This window comes from Trachemys scripta, chromosome 3, assembly GCF_013100865.1.
Source record: "Trachemys scripta elegans isolate TJP31775 chromosome 3, CAS_Tse_1.0, whole genome shotgun sequence".
NCBI lineage: Eukaryota > Metazoa > Chordata > Testudines > Emydidae > Trachemys > Trachemys scripta.
The window spans coordinates 50000468-50017648 of NC_048300.1; the positions used below are offsets into that span (position 1 = coordinate 50000468).

The 17181-nt window shown below is 40.6% G+C and overlaps 1 protein-coding gene across 1 annotated transcript in view; it reads left to right on the top strand.

The window, feature by feature from the left end:
* The window catches only part of DNAH14 (dynein axonemal heavy chain 14), a 499756-nt gene that overhangs the window by 97381 nt on the left and 385194 nt on the right, over nucleotides 1-17181 (top strand). The window contains exons 11-13 of the mRNA XM_034764559.1: nucleotides 10731-10862; nucleotides 13071-13327; nucleotides 15689-15866. Of these exons, the coding sequence (XP_034620450.1) occupies nucleotides 10731-10862; nucleotides 13071-13327; nucleotides 15689-15866 (567 nt within the window). The remainder of the gene's footprint in view (nucleotides 1-10730; nucleotides 10863-13070; nucleotides 13328-15688; nucleotides 15867-17181) is intronic.

Sequence of the window (17181 nt, forward strand, 5' to 3'; positions counted from 1 at the left end):
GTGAGCACATGACTGGTTATAGAGTTTTCATTTCCAACAAAACAAGTGAATGGGGAATTGGGGGTCAGCTTGCCAGCTGATGATGGGAACTGATTTGAAGTATCTGTTTAAGAATTGATGTGCATCATTTAAAGTGTGTGAATTGTACAGTGTGTCACCAAAACAATGCAGTATATTATTGTGACATGAAATCATTTGTACTAAGCCCCAAAAAGCTTAAAATCTATCTCACTGGTGACTTTGGGCATGTCACTTCCCTTATCTGTACTTCAGTTATCTTATCTGTAAAATGGGGATAATGATGCTAACCTCTTTTGTAAAGCACTTTTGAGATTTATGGATGTAAAGTACAAGAGGTAGGTTTTACCCCACTGCTGTGATTATTTCATATATATGTGTATTGTGGGGCCCTGATTGGGGCCTCCAGGTGCCATCTACTACAATACAGAAAATAAACTCTGTAAATACTAATGGAATCTGCCATAAAGCAACAGGTGATCTGAAAAAAAATTAAGTACCATATTTTTTTTCATTGCAATAAGAATCTAGTATTGTTTTAGACATTTTTTTCTGTCTAAAACAGACATTTGTAAACCAGCTACATTTTATGCATTTTAAGTACAATTTTTACAATGATATTTTATTTGTTCACTGGAATCTTCTTAGCTTGCTTTTCCTTTTGCTGTGTACCCCTCAATTATATACAAAATATCACTGTTAAACTAATATTTCTTCATTGAGTGGTTTTCTAGATGTCTTCCATTCGTGATATTGCACATCCCTTAATGCCAGAGACTGGAACTTTTTTCTTGCTAGCAGTCGCCCTGTTGGTCCACGGATGCTCCTGGAATGCCCCTCCTGTTCCATCTCTGAAGGCATAAAGAGACAGGGTTGACCAACTGCCACTCAGTTCTTTTAACAATGGCCTTAGATTAGAGGCAGAACACTTTAGCAGTCCCTTATCTCTGTTTTAAACTTGGGCAGTTAGGTGTTGTAAATATTTTTTGTTTTAGTCAGATAGCTTTAGATAAGTTCTTTGTTAGTATTTTAGTGTTAGCTAGCATTTTAAGATAGTTTCAACTTTTAGTTAGGTGCTAGGTGATAGGCAACCATGTGGGCTCCTAAATCTCTTGGTTTTAAAACATGCCTTTCATGCAGCGTTGCCTGGTCAGAGATGCTCGTAAGTGTTTTCGTATCTAGGTTGGGGGCATATTCCTAATAAATGTGCTACCTGCTGTTCTTTTGGCTAGCAGTCTCAGAAGAACAGGGAGATTAAATTGAGGATGTATCTCCTGGACAGATGTGAGACCTGACTCAGATCCTGGTGAGTCAGATAGTCGGTCTCCAATATTCCCTCTACAAGTAGTGTTTCTGTGGCAGTTAAAAATCTTTGGCTGAAAAGGGACACATTTCTTTCTCCAGATCCTTTGAAGAAAAAGAAGACAAGATTAAAATTGCTGTTTTGGAAGGCATAGATAGGTGTTTTCTGAAGCCTTGAAGCATGCCTCTGAGAGATTGGTACTGTTAAAGAGAATGCCTTCAGATCATTCTGAGGTTTCAATGCCACCTCTGCAGGTAACAGTAGCACCTTCTGTATGTACTTCATTGGTACTCAAGGATTTAATACCAGGTCCCATCTCAGTTCAAGGGTGCTGCTTCCCTGACTACTTTCTTGTTGGTATTGTGTACAACTTTGCTGATAGGTTATATAGCTCCAGCATCGGTACTGATTACTTCAGCTCCCACATACATGGTACCATTAGATTTAGTGATATGTGACCATTCAGAATCACCAATATTGGCTCATGCTGACAATCCATTATTGGTACCATATATGGGTGAATCATTGGTACTGGCTATTGAACATCTGCCTGCAGGATCTGGCACTCACTTAATGAAGACACCTCCTTGAGCTAGTCATCTTTGTTTGAGAGAATGTTCATCGGCTTCTGAGGCAAGTTTGGAGGTATCTCTTTCTTACATGCCTGCCTATGGTTTCCAAGATTTATCCTAAAATCAGACTTCAGAAATCTTCCCAGAAGGATTATATATTAGATTCCAAGGCCAGAAGGGACCTCCTGTATAACGCAGGCCATGGATCTGCCCCAAAATAATTTCTAGAGCATATTTTTTAGAAAAATATTCAATCCTGATTTTAAAATTGCCAGTTACTTATCCTCACTGTTAAAAATTTATGCCTTATTTCCAGTATGAATTAGTCTAGCTTTGAATTCTAGCCACTGGATCATGTTATACCTTTCCCTGCTAGATTGAAAAGACCCATTTTCAAATATTTGTTACCCATATAGACTGTACTCAAGTCACCCCTTAACCTTCTATTTGTTAAGCTATATAGAATGAGCTCCTTGTATCTGTCACTGTAAGGCACATTTTCTAATCCTTGAATCATTTTTGTGGCTCTTCTCTGAACCCGCTCCAATTTTTCAACATCTTTCTTGAATTGTGGGAACCAGAACTGGATACAGTATTTCAGCAGCAGTCACACCAGTGTCAAATAGAAAGGCAAAATAAATTATATACTCTTACTTGAGATTCCTCTCTTTATGCATCCAAAGACTGCATTAGCCCTTTTGACCACAACATCGCATTGGGAGTTTATGTTCAGCTGATTATTCACCACCAGCCCTAATTGTTGTCAGAGTCACTGCTTATGAGCATAGTCTTTTGTCTTGTATGTATGGCCTACATTATTTGTTCCTAGACACATGCATTTACATTTAGCAGTATTAAAACATATTGGTTATGTCCAGCTTACCAAGTGGATCAGATAGCTCTGTACCAGTGACCTGTCTTCATTACCACTCCCCCAATTCTGTGTAGTCTGCTAATGTTATCAGTAATTTTTATTTTATTCCAGGTCATTGATAAAAATATAAAATATATTTGGGCCAAGAACACCACTACCCCCCCCCCCCCCGTGGGACCCCACTTTTATCTGGAAACAAAAGTTCAAAATGCTGGCTCTTGCTGTTATAGTCCCATGACTGAATCTGCTGGATTGATTTACAGCTCTGGATATGCTTGATGGGTATGTTCACATCTCCATCTATCCAGCTTGCAAACAATATTTAAGATTTGTGGTAGGAATGACACATACCAGTACTGAATGTTGCTTTCAGTTTGGCTTTGGTTCCAAGGATCGTCATAATTGTCTGGGCGCAGTGGCAGCAGTCCTCAGATGACACAACAGCAGAGTATATCAGTTGTTGGACAGTTGGCTTCTTTGGGGCTTTTCATAAAAGTAAGTAATGGATCACATCATCTTCACTCTCGGTTGTTTCTCAAATGTAGGTCTAAGGGCTAGTCTACATTGACAATGTTAAAGTGCTGCTGTGGCAGCTCTTTAATGTGGCTTGTGTAGTCGCAGCAGAGTGCTGGTGCACTCCCTACATTGGTGTTTTACAGCGCTGAAGCTTGCTGCGCTCAGGGGGGTGTTTTTTCACACTCCCGAGCGAGAAAGTTGCAGTGCTGTAAAGTGCCAGTGTAGGCAAGCCCTAAGAGTTCACATGAAGAAATCAAACATAATTCCTTCTCAAAAAGTTGGAAATTACAGGGGTTGTGATGGATTCAAAGACAATGTGAGTAGATCTTCCTCAGAACAGATTAGAAAACCTCGTGAACGTCATACTATTTGTGCAAAGAAATTCTTTAATGATTGTCAGAATGTGTCCGAGACTATTTAGGGTACATAGTATCATGCTGGTTTCTTCCCTCAGTCCAGGCTATAACTTCATCTTCTCTCATGGTGGGAGAAGAGAATTCTAGAGTTTAATTCCAGACGGGGCCACCAGAACGTCTAGTCTGACTTGTTTATATATCACAGACCACCCAGCACCCCCACACTATACTCAACAACTGAAAGGAGATCAGAGTATTACAGCACACAGGAGACAAGACTATTATGAGCCACAGGCAGAGAATAGGAGAGCCCAACATGCATCAGTACCTGGGACCCCAGCATTGGCCAGGAAATAAATTAGTGAGAAACACCCAAATAATCCTGGCAAATGATCCATACCCATGTTCTACAGAGGAAGGCGAACACCACCTTACCCCCCCCCCCCCGCCCCGCCCCGGCAAGCTCACTGTCAATCTGACCTGGGGGAATATTCCTTCCCAACACCACATAAGGCAATCAGTTAGCCCAGTGGTTCTCAAACTTTTGTACTGGTGACCCCTTTCACATAGCAAGCCTCTGAGTGCAACTCCCCCTATATAAAAAGTGTTTTTAATTTATATATTTAACATCATTATGAATGCTGGAGGCAAAGCAGGGTTTTGGGTGAGGGCTAACAGCTCGTGACTCCCCTCTCCCCCCCCCGAATAACCTTGTGACTCCCTGAGGGGTCCCGATCCCCAGTTTGAGAACCCCTGAGTTAGCCCCTGAGTATGTGAGCAAAAACCAGCCAGCAAAGCATCTGAGAGGGAGAATGCTGTATGCCATCTCAGAGCTCTGGCCCGTCCTGTCCAATGTCTCCTCTTCAATTGCAGCAACCTCTGATGCTTCAGAGGAGACAAACAACAAAAAGTCCCAGAATATGTTGGGGAGAAAAAAAAATCCCTTCCTGACCCCTTCAGAGGGCTGGCTGAAACCCTGAACCATGAGCTTTTAGCAAATAACTAGAAGTGAGCTCCAGAGCTGCTGATCCCTGCCCCCTACCATCATAAGCAACCCTGTCATGCAGTTTCCTCCTGAAGGAATTCTGCGCCAAAATTTTTTATAAAATTCTGCTCCCAAGATTTTAAAATTCTGCTTATTTTATTTGTCAATAAATAAATTGACGTTTAAAATTATGGAGATATACCTATTTCATAGAACTGGAAGGGACCTTGAAAGTCCAGCCCCCTGCCTTCACTGGTAGGACCAAGTACTGGTTTTTGCCCAGATCCCTAAGTGGTCCCCTCAAGGATTGAACTCACAACCCTGGGTTTAGCAGACCAATGCTCAAACCACTGAGCCATCCCTCCCCCAAAGGCTCCAGTGTGGCAGTGGGGAGCATAGGCCACTAGTTGCAGAGAGGTGGGAGATCACCCTTCATCCCCCTCTTCCTCAGTGCATGGACTGAGCAGTAAGGATGCACCCAACACTGACACAATGCAGGCCAGCCCCAGAAACACCCCAGGGCCCTGACCCTCCACGCCAGGTGAACCAAGGTAGCAAGCAAGAGGGACAGTCTCACACACCCAGCCCTGTCTCCCAATCCAGGTATGGGGCAAGGATGCTCAACCTGGCAGGATCCAAGTGTGGAGGGGCTTGGTGCGGGGGGGGGAGGGGCCCGGGTGCAGGAGGGGGGGGGATCTGAATGCATAGGAGCTCGGGAGATTCCAGGGGCAGAGGGAATGGGATTCTGAAGGGGGTGAAGTGAAGGTGGTTGGGGCTCAGCAGGATGGGAGTGGTCTGGGTGCTGGGAGAGTGGAGATTGGTGTGGTCGAGGTCCAGGTGCAGCTGGTTGGGACTCAGTGGGATGGGAGTTTGGGTGCAGGGGGCTCATTGGGGTGGTCCAGGTACGGGGGGGGGACTCATCAGGGTGGGGGTTCGAATGCAGGGTGGTCTGGGTGCAAGAGTGGGGGTCCAGATGCAGGGGGGTGGAGCTCGGCTGGGGTCTGGGTGCAGAGGGATGGAGCTCGGTGGAGGGGTATAAGCTCTTCCAGTCTCTCTCCTCATAAAATAAGCCTTCCATTTTCCTGACCATCCTATATATGTATGTGCCTGTTCTTGTGCTTGTATGTGCCTGTTCCAGTTTAAATTAATCATTCTTGAACACAGGTGACCAAAATTGTACACAATATTCAAACGAGGTCTTACCAGTGGCTTATTAATGGGATTAATACTTCTCTGTCTCTACTGGAAATGCCTCGCCAAGTACATCCTAGGATCACATTTGTCTTTTTCAGAGCTGCAACACATTGGTGCTCATAGTCATCCTGTGATTGACTCTCAAGCAGGTTTCTCTCGTCCTTTGTCGCTTCCAACTGATGAGCCCCCAGCAGGTAGCAGAAATTCTGATTATTAGACTGCAAGTGTGTGACCTTGTACTTTGTACTATTGAATTTCATCTCATTTCTGTCACTCCAGTGTTCAAGGCTGTCCAGATCTTCATGTATAATAATTCTGATCCTCCCCTAAGTTGATGATGACTCCCAACTTAGTAGTATCAGCATATTTCATTAGGACACTCCTACTTTTTGTGCCAATGTCATTAATAAAAATATTGAATGATACTGGTCCCCAGACTGATCCTTGGGAAACTCCACTAATAACCTCCCTTTAGTCCAATAATTCACCTTTCTGTACAATTTGTTGTCTTCTTCCTGTTACCTGATTCCACATCCACCTTACAATGCTTGTACTGATCTCCATCTTCCCTAATTTAACTAATGATTTTCCATATGATACCATGTCAAATGCTTTACTGAAGTCCAGTTCCGTTGTCTAAAAAATCAGTTATTTTAGCAAAGAAGGAAATCAGGTTAGTTTGGCATGATCTATCATTGGTAAACCCATGTTGCACTACATCACCTTTACCATTAACTTCTGTGAATTTAATTACTCTTTCCTAAACAGTTCACTCTAAAACCTTGCATACTACTGAGGTCAGATTAAAAGGACTATAATTGCCCAGACCATGTTTTCCCCCCTTTCTTAAATATTAGTATGATGTTAGCTATTCTCCAGTCATATGGTACTACCCCCACATAGATAGATTTATTAATAACCCTTGCTACTGGACTAGCAATCGCATGTGCCATTTCTTTCAGTATTCTGTGATGGAATACATCAGGTGCCCCTGATTTGAGTGCATTAAGCTCCTTAGGTGTTTCTTCCACCTTGGAGGTGGTACTTTTCTAGACACACATTTCCAACAACAGTACTGCCTTCATGCATATGCTCCTTATTATCATCCTTACTGAAAACTGAGGCAAAGTATTCATTTAGTTTTTGGCCATACCTAGATTATCATTAATCTTCCCCTCTGCATTACATAGCGGTTCATTCTCATCCTTCCTTATTTTCATTTTATTTATATAACTAAAAATCCTTTTAGTATTATAATTTCCCTGACAAGAGCTAATTCAGCTTGATTTTTTTAGCAATTCTCACTTTATTTCTACATTTTCTAACCTCCGTGATGTAGCTTTCTTTGTTCATCAGTCCCCTTTTTCCATTCATTCTGGCACTTTGCTTACTCCTAATAATGTTTTTGAAGTGGTGGTTCATCCAGCTGGATCCAGAGCCTTTCCTTACAAATTTCCCCCCACCCCACCACCCTATGTTTGGGATGTAAATTTCAGATCGCTTTTGTATAGTTGATTTGCAGAATTTCTAAGTCTCTGCATTTAAGCCTTTAAGCTCTTTTGTCCAGTTGACCTCTTCAACTAACTCCCTTAATTTCCCAGAGTCTGCCCTTTTGAAATAAAAAAATTGTAGTTGATGACTTGGTGTTGATTATCTTTCCATTTAATTTAAACTGAATCAGCTTTTGATCACTTGATCCAAGGTTATTTCCTTTAACCAGCTTGTCTCAGTAACGATAGGATAAAGAAAGCAGACCTGTCTTATCCAGGAATAAGTTGTCCCTACCAATACTAACAGCATTTATTCTCCAATCTATATCCAGGAAGTTAGTCTCCCATTATGAAATGAATCCCGAAGTATTTCTCTCTAATAATATTAGAGATTATTATCCATACTCAAGATTGACCCAGAGGGTCTATAGCAGACCCCTAATATTATCCCAACAGACCCTCTTTTACAATTCTTTCCCAAGGCGATTTTGACCCAGACAGATTGTTTTATTCAAACCGTCACTTCATATTTCATTACAGTTACCGCTTCATTGATGTACAGTGCTATTTCATCACCTTATTCCTCTCTCTCCTAAACACACATTTCTTTCAAAACCAGTATGTCAGTCATGAATGCTATTCCACCATGTTTCTGTAATCCCTAGAATCTGGTTTGACCTTCTGCACCAATTGTTCCATTTCCTCTATTTTACTGCCCAGACTCCTTGCATTCATGTAGACGCATTTCAGTTGTTTCCCTTGAACTTCACCCAGTTTTCTAGCTAGACTAGATATAGTCCTTTCACCAAGTGTAACACCTGCCTGAATACTACTCTAAACAACATTTCCATTTTTTTCTCCTTCCTTTTCATACTCTTACCTTGTGGTGTTCCATTATCCCTTACTGCATCTTCATCTAGTTGATTTTCTTCCTACTGTGGATTGAAGCCAGGTGTAGAGATTTCACAAGTTTCTCCCAACCTTCTCCCCATATCTTCTAGCATAAAGCCCTTCTTATCAATCATTCTAGTTTTGATCCCAGAAGGTTAATACCCCAGGTGCTCTAGTGGAATCCATCAGTTGAAGAGTCTTTTTTCTGTGAGTTCTTGTTCATGGTCAATCATCCCAAAACCGTCCTCATAGCACTTATCCTTAACATTGTTCATTCTGTCTTTACAATTCCCCAGTAAGTTCTGATGTTCCTTCATTAGTGGTTAGATCCTTCTCAGGCTTGCAAAGGCCTTCCATTTGTGCTTCCTCAACCAACTCTAATGGATACCTCCAAACTGTGTTGGGATGCTTACATCCAAACGTCATCAGACTCGAGCATTGTGGCCTCAGAAAGAGACTCTTCTACATACTTATGGTGTTGGAACTTTGAACAGTTCATCTGGTCTGTATAATCTTTCACCTGATTCAGGCCAAAAAGTGTTGGAGATGTTGCTTACCCTCCAATTCCACTGATTCCAAGAACTTTAGTGAAGCTCAAGCAAGACTCAGCTTCCATGAGTCTCATCGCATCAGCATGTCCCACCATACTGGCTTCTGGATGGTTGATACCATCACAGATTGCCCCTCTTCTGGTTCCCAACTTGATATCAGAGAATAATTGGACAATTCTTTACCTGAAAGTGTCATCCCTACATCTGACAGCCTGGAAGCTAGCTTCTTGAATGAGACTTAGAAATTCTGTTCTCAAGCAGTTCAGGGCATTTTAGTGAATAGTAGAAGCTTTCCACTTGAGCAACTTGGAAAAGCTTGGATGATTGGCTCCAGAGTCTTAATATTTCACCTTTTCAGTTTGATATACCTTCCATTTTAGATTACCTTCTGTCCTTAAAATCGTCTGCATTGTTGATTAGTTCCATTAAAGTGCACCTAGCTTCAGTATTTGCCTATCATCCTAAGAATGATGGTTTTAATATATTTTCTTATCCTACTTCTCAAAGATTTCTTAAGCATTTCCAGCTATAAAGGATCTATATGCTCCATGAATTCTGAACGTTGTGTTGTCTAATTTAATGAAAATCCTGTTTGAACCTTTAGCTACTTGTCCATTAAATCTTCTGTCCATGAAAACAGTATTTTTAGTAGCGATTACTTCTGCACAAAGAGTGGGTGAAAATGTAGAGGTCTGGTCATGCCTATATGATTTTTCAGAGGGATAAGGTTTTTATTAAGGGCTTATCCAAGTTTCTTGCCTAAGATTGTGAATGAGTTTCATGTTAACCAGTCAATTAACTTACCAATATTTTGTCCAAAACCTCACACTAATAGAGTAGAAAGGACTCTAGTTAGAGTCCCAACTTTAGCCTTTTATCTGAACAGAACTAAATCTTTTAGGCTTTCTTTAATTATTTGTGGCACTAAAAGAGTTAAAGATACTTTCAAATTGGATTTCAAGATGTATTAAATTGTGCTATCAATTTGCAAGTTGGGATGCCCTGTTGGCAGTTAGGACCCATTTTACAAGAGCCCAAGGTGCTTCCTTAGCTTATTAATAATGTCTCTGTTTTAGAAATTTGTAAGGAACATGGGCATCTGTCCATACTTTCATGAGCATGCAGTTGAACAGGCAACTAGAGAAGATACAGCCTTTGATAAAGAAGTGCTTAGATCTATCTTTATGTAAAACTTTGATACGCACCTCCATTTGTTAACTGCTTTTCAATCTCCATAAGTGGGAGACATATAGACAAATGAGGTTACTCATTTACAGTAACTGATGAGTTGTCTATATGTATTCCATGACCTGCCCTCCTTCCCCACAATTCAAAGTCCTTACAAGATTTTGGCTGGTGAAGGATCTGAGTGGCAGTTGGTCTGCCCTGACCCTTTATGCCCTCTGGGAAGGTGGAAGCAGGATGGGTGCATTCTGTGAGCATGTGTGGACCGTAAGAGACTGCTAGCAGGAAAAAAATCTGACCTCTGGCGCTAGAGGGTGTGCAATGCTATAAGTGCAATACGTATAGACAGCGCATCTTGAACAACATCAATTACTATAAGGTAAGTAACCTCTCTTTTTCTCTTCCACTGCTCTAACCACCATATGTTTCTGTCTCGCACACAGACATACTCCCTATTTAAATTTCTTCACAGGTTCTGCATGACCTGCATTAAAATTAAACTCATTTGTCCTCTTCTTCCTGCACTGAAATTAAATTAATTATCCTCACCTTCCAGGCTTTATGTAGCTCTTCCCCTGCCTATATTGCACTTTTCTATCATCTCAAACTATTCTTCCACTTGAAGGCTTGCACTCTGACAGTTGTCCTTCCTCTTGTGTTCACTTTGCATTTTGGGGCCTAGTGCCTGTATGCTGCTACTGTCCAGGAGGATGGGTTGGGGTGACACATGAGCTGATGTCTAACTGCTAGGTTTTCTTTCACGACTCATGGTATTTTTTCCATTTATTCGTTTAGGTGGACAGATCTCGCACATATTCGTTGGATGAGTTTTGTGAGGAGCAATATCAACAGAACAAAGAAGCACTTCATCAGCTACAGGCTTTCAGGGAGAAAGTAATTAAAGCCATTCAAAGTACTTTTTTAAGGGTAATTATTTAAGATCCTTTGCCATTTTTATTTTTATGGTTTTATCCTACATGTGTTGTTCCTCTTCAAGTTCTATTAAAAAACTATTAGGCATTTGCAATATGAGAAGAGTAGGTACCTGTTCATGCAAACTACAAGAACATTTATTGTATTCTATTTTTCCATATAATAAAATTTTCCTTTTTGTTCTTTTCTCTACTTAATAGAAATATTATATCATATATAATTTTCTTTTAAGAGCCTTGTAGTTTCAGTGAGGTCTACAGTTTAATGATTTTGAAATTCAATCAAATATTTATTTAATATAATACCATGCTTTGAAGGCCACTTCCAGAAGTGGAAACTGACTGTACATAGAAAATAATTAATTGTACACTAGGTGCTGTCAAATGGAATAAAAAAATGGAAAAAAGAGAGAAATCATGTTTCTTTTCTAATTTCTTTCAGTTATAATAATCTTGGGTGTTACTTGTTACAATAGCACATTAAGAATTTCCAGACAGAAGTATGATTTTTTTTTTAAATGGAAGGTGTCAATATGCATATTGTAAAATGGCATTTGGGTGATACAATTTTTCGAAGACTTCATAACAGAGGCTTTAACGCCTATGTATACAATGCTACTGAAGACTGCATAAGAGCCGTCTGCTTTGGGGCAAAATAAACTTTGCCTATTAATGGTTCTGGTCCTGCAGCCCTTGCTCACATTAGTAGTCCTGTTCATTTTAATGAAACTATGTAGGAGAGTAAGGGTTGCATTATTGTGCTCTTTGTTAGGGCCATAGAAACCTTTCCACTCAAATGTATAGGTCTTTAAATTGTGTGGTCTGTTTGCGTGAGAGTGGGACTATTTGAATGAGTCTCTTCAGCCCTGTGCACTTTTGCCTGATATGTAGGGTAGACACGTGCTATGGTGTGTCACAACCAGGACATGAGTGCTCTGGTCTTGTGGGTAGGACCAGGCATCATGCCTAGTGGTCAGAGCAGGAGTAGGCCCTGGTGGTTGGAGCAAGAGTTGGAACGGGGAGCCAAGCTAGGGCTCAGTCAGGAACTAGGAGTCGGGTGTCGGGGATCAGAGCTATAAGCAGGAATCAGGAGTCAAGCCAAGGATCAGAGCCAGAGTAAAGTGTCAAGCCATGAATCAGAGCTGGAGTCCAAAGCAGGGAATGAGATTAGGATAGCAACGGGCCGGGTACTGCTGGGTTGCACAGACAGCTTCCTGGAACTCCCTCCATGCTTAAATAGTGCACGTGGACCAATCTAGAGTGAGGGGTGCTACTAATTGAGTCTTCAGTAGGTGGCACATCCTATGGCATTTAGTCCCCCCACCCTGGGTTTATAGAGCATGTATTGTGGCTCTGCCATGGCTACCGAGTGGTGGAGTGTAAGCATCAGTCACCTGGAGCCCTGCAGATGGGGATTCTAGTCCTCTAGATACTTACACAGTGATAGAGGGTTTTTTCTCATCACTATAGTGAATCCGAAGAGGTGGTAGCTAGGTTGTATTGTCCATGTATTGTCCAGTCATGGCCTGCCTCCCGGAATTATTTCATTGGCTGATTACATCCCAACTGACACCAAAAATCACCTCTGCTCTTTCCTGAATTGACCAATTCACCCAACAAAATACTTCTGCCAAACCCTGTTTTGGTGACTGAAAACACCTTGGATTAGTGTGCATGCAGCATGTTTTGCAAATGCATTGACATGGAGGAATTGATTTTAAAAGTTTGTTTGTGTGTGTGTATATATATATATGTGTGTGTGTGTGTGTGTGTGTGTGTGTGTGTATATATATATGTGTATATATATATATGTGTACATATGTATTATAGTAAAAGCTTAAATAAAGGTATGGTAGGCATTAGGCTTTGAGGTCACTCTGGATAAAGGGCCTTCGTTTTATTTTAGTGTTTATTACTAATGTATATTTTTGGTTGTTTTGTAATATTTATCTTATTGATACTCTACTAACAACATATTAAAAAGATAAAGAATTATTTCTTTCAGAAGTATTAAGTCTTATTTAGCATAGAAAAATTGAATTTCCATGGTGTCTCTCTCTCTCTCTGGAACTTTAAATAAAAGCATTTCTGAATAATACAGAAAAGTCTGTAATAAAAAGTTGACTATTACAAAATGTGCTGAATGTGATGTTTAAGGGATTTAAGGCATACTTTTCTAAATTTATTTTTACTAACACTGTAGGTGGCAGAAATGAAGGGAGCTCAAAACCTTTTTCAGTCTGTGCCAAGTGACAGCAAAGAAAATCCAAAATATGCTGAGATAAGTGAATGGCGTCAGATGATGAAACGCTTTTCAAGGTTTCTTCTGCTAGTTGACAAGATCTTCCAAGAACTGCTACGTAAACTGGTGCACAATGCTGTCCAGCTGCTACTGGAGTTATTTAAGGGTTCCAGCAATGTGACCAATCCAGATGAAAAGAAGAATGAAAACCTTATAAGGTTATTTCTGGCACTCTTGGTCGCGAGCATGGGTTTAAAACGTTTTAATTTTATTATATTATTTTCTTAAAGTAATCTGATTAGTTTTTATTTTGCTCTGATTTTATATTGTTTGTGGACCATCAATTTCTTCCACATTGTTTTCAAGCCCTGTACACGCATGATTTCCTTATATGTAAATACTTAGAGATATGAGATTTGTCTCTTAATATTACTGTTATGGAGACATCAGTACAGTAAGTGGCAGATCCATGGCTCTTAGACCCAGGGCTGGGAAGGGGCTCAAGGGCAACATTCATCTGCTTTCTTCACTGCTCCAGGTGAAAAGAGGGTAGGCTGCCAGATTTTGGGTCTGTGCAGTGTGCCTCTCTTGGATCTAAAGCTCCGTATTTTACCAGTTCCTGGGTTCCTTCCCCATTTAGGGCCCAGATCTATAGATCCATTCTTATGGCCTGATCCAAAGCCCACTGAAGTTAATAGGAGTCTTTCCATTGATTTCAGTGGGCTTTGGATTGTACCCTTAGTCTGCAATATAAAGTTGGATTTGTGTAACTTGGCTATAGTAACTGTGCATTTATGATGGAAATACATGACCTGTTGTTTTAAACTAATAATTCTTTATTTGGTCAGTGAACTTTCTTTAAGTGTAATTGAGGCTGGGGAAGTTACACATTAATGAATGAGTAGATCTGTGAGTAAGGAAACTATGGGATTTACTTGACATTAGTTAAAATGTAATCTACATTTGATGTGAGTATTCATAGTTTGTAATTTTTTCCTCATTAAGTGCTCTCTTCATTGAAGTATTTCAAAAAAAATTTTAAGTGAATTTTAGTGCCCTGAAAAAGTGCTGAATTAACATTCTGGCATCTGAATTTTTCTCTATCCATAAAACAGATGTAACACAGCTAACAACTATCCAGTTATCTGTATACCGCCTAAACAATGTGTCCTCCACCCAGACTTCCAGAGATGACCCCCTAGAGGTGGCAGTGTAATTTAGTTTCTGTTTCCATGTAGTTCTTCATATTTCTGAGATTAATAGGTTGCCACATGATATTGGTTTATATAATATTGGGGATCTGGACTGGGATCACAACTCGTTTCACCAAGAAAAGTATATAGCTGTCAGTGTACGACAATATTCCATCACTACTTGTCTGAACCATGTATGAACTTGGCCTAAAACTGAAGGTCTTCATATTTCTTTACCAGTTCCTTGAGTCATCCAGTTTCCCTCACTCTATAAATTTTTATATTCCTTCTAGATTACATTATAAATACATGTTTGTGTTTTCATTTGGAAAAATGTTTAAGTTCATGCCTGATATATAAAGCCATGATGTGAAATCATGGTGTAGTGAAGTGTATAGTCTGTCTCTCTATCTATGACCTTGGCTACACTTGGGGATTCAAGTGTAGTCGCGCTGTCAGCACTGTGAGAGCTCTCTCGCAGCGCTGCAAGTACTCCAACTCTCCGAGGGGAATAGCTTGCAGCGCTGCAAGCACTGATTACACTGGCGCTGTACAGCGCTGCACTTGCTGCGCTCGGGGGGGTGCGTTTTTACACCCCTGAGTGCAGCAAGTTGCAGCGCTGTACAGCGCCAGTGTAGCCAAGGCCTCAGTGATACTCAAACTGAGGCTCACAAGCTCTTCAAAGTGTCTCTTTAATGTGTCTCCTGTAGCTCCTTGCAGCACATAATTAAATCACATAGTGTTTTAATATCAACCAATCTAAGTTATTAACCAATCAGGATATAAATGATAAAATAATAATACTTGGTCAGTTGTTTTGCTGTGAGAATATATATATAGATAGATAGATAGATACCCTGTTTCCCCGAAAATAAGACATCCTCCGAAAATAAGGCCTACTTACAGTTTTGCCTCTCGTTGTAATATAAGGCATCCCCCCGATAATAAGACCTCCCCGATAATAAGGCATCCACCGATAATAAGGCATTTTTCATTTCTGAAAAATAAGACATCCCCTGAAAATAAGACCTAGCGCATCTTTGGGAGCAAAAATTAATATAAGACACTGTCTTATTTTCGGGGAAACAGGGTATATAGATAGATATATAAATATAAAAATAGTAAATGAAATAATGAATTCACACTACTGTGACTCATTTTGGTAATGTTGATTGCTAATTTGGCTCCTGAAATGCTGAGTCTGAGTATCACTGATCTAACTAATAAGTTTACCTCATAAATAGAGAGATCTACTGAAAAAATGTTACAAACATTTTTAATGAAGCTGCTTTAGTGTTGAAAGCTACAGGTAATTAGTAATTCTTTTCTGTTTAATTAGTAAGAAACATATAATTTAGTTTTCTTTGGTTCATTTTGTTAATCCAGTATTTATAAGAACACTCTTGTGCGACTATCTGGCCAGTTGGATGTAGAATACAGTTCAGTAGGAGTATCTAAAGATTTCATTCGAGATTTTGAGAGAGCATCTCAAGAACCATCTTTCCGTTCAAGGGAGGACAAAGTTTTAAAACCTGAAATAATTACTGTTGCTGATATTGACAAGGTAAAGCAGCTGCCAAAATATAGGATTTTCCTTTGAGTGCTTGACATATATATTCCACTGTAAGTGTGTGTGGTTCCCAGTGCACTTGAGCTGGAGGATTCTGGTGATCAATACCCATCATGGTGGTGCACACTCCCTGAGTGTCCTCATTCCTCCAACGGAGGGCATAAAGGGCAGGATTCCCTTGTCTACCTCTCAGTTCCTTCTGACCACCTATTGCTAAAAGTTTGAGATCCCAGTGACACCTTGTGCTCACTGTTTTCCTGTGCTCATCAATAACTTTTCTTGTGTAAATACTTAATGTAGTCATTAGTATATAATATTTCCTTTGTTGTCTTCTGATAGAAGATTTGTTTTGTTCCTGAGGTGGTACTGCAGTACTGACTTTAGTCATGCATAAGTCCCCAGGTTTTAAAAACTGCTTGTCTTGCAAGGTAGTCATGCCTGTTAATGATAGGCATATTAGATGCCTCATCTGTTTAGGTGAAGGTCATGTTAAGGACATGTGTTATTTGCAAGTGCTTTTCTAGAGAATGCAAAATCCAGGGAAGCCTGTCTGAGAGAATAGCTTATGGAGAGTTGTATACTTCCAGTCTGTGATCCTGGCCAGCCTAAAACTGATCAAGTGAAGCCCTCCACCTCTAAATGTGCTCCAGCAGCTCCAACTCCATATGTTCCATCACTGAGGTCCTTGTCCTCTGATAGATGGAGAAAAACCCTTAAGATGACCAGAGAAAAGAGGCACTGTTCCCATGCCTGGGAACATCATCAAAAACTCATAGAACTTTAAGCTCTGTATATATCAGTGATAGCTCAGGACCCAAAAAGGGCGCCTGGAGCACCTGCGGAGACTCTGACCCTCATACTCTCAGTGAAAAGGTACCTCATAAGTTGACTGGTACTGAGCTGGTACCGTCTACATTAAATTACTTGGCACTGGTACCAATGTTGCCAGTACTGACCATTTGGGTGCCAGTGAAGCTGCTACCCTCCACCGCTCCTTTGGTAGCAGTAACCCTGACATCAATACCATTGATGTCTTCAGAGATGGCACTGATGACTGCAGCACCAATACTCTCAGTACCATGAAATCCTCAAGTATCTATGGCAGCCAGAGACGTGCTCTGCATGTCAGTTCCAGGCTCTCTTATATGTGAAATCAGGGTCCTGGGACTGGCTTCAGTACCATTAAAGCCAGTCTGAAGCCTTCGACTATAAGGGCTCCAGGTTACACCTACTGGCACTCCACTATCCTTACCAAAGGAATATTCTTTTTCCTCACAGATTTACAGAGCAGCAGAGAGGCTTCCCCTGC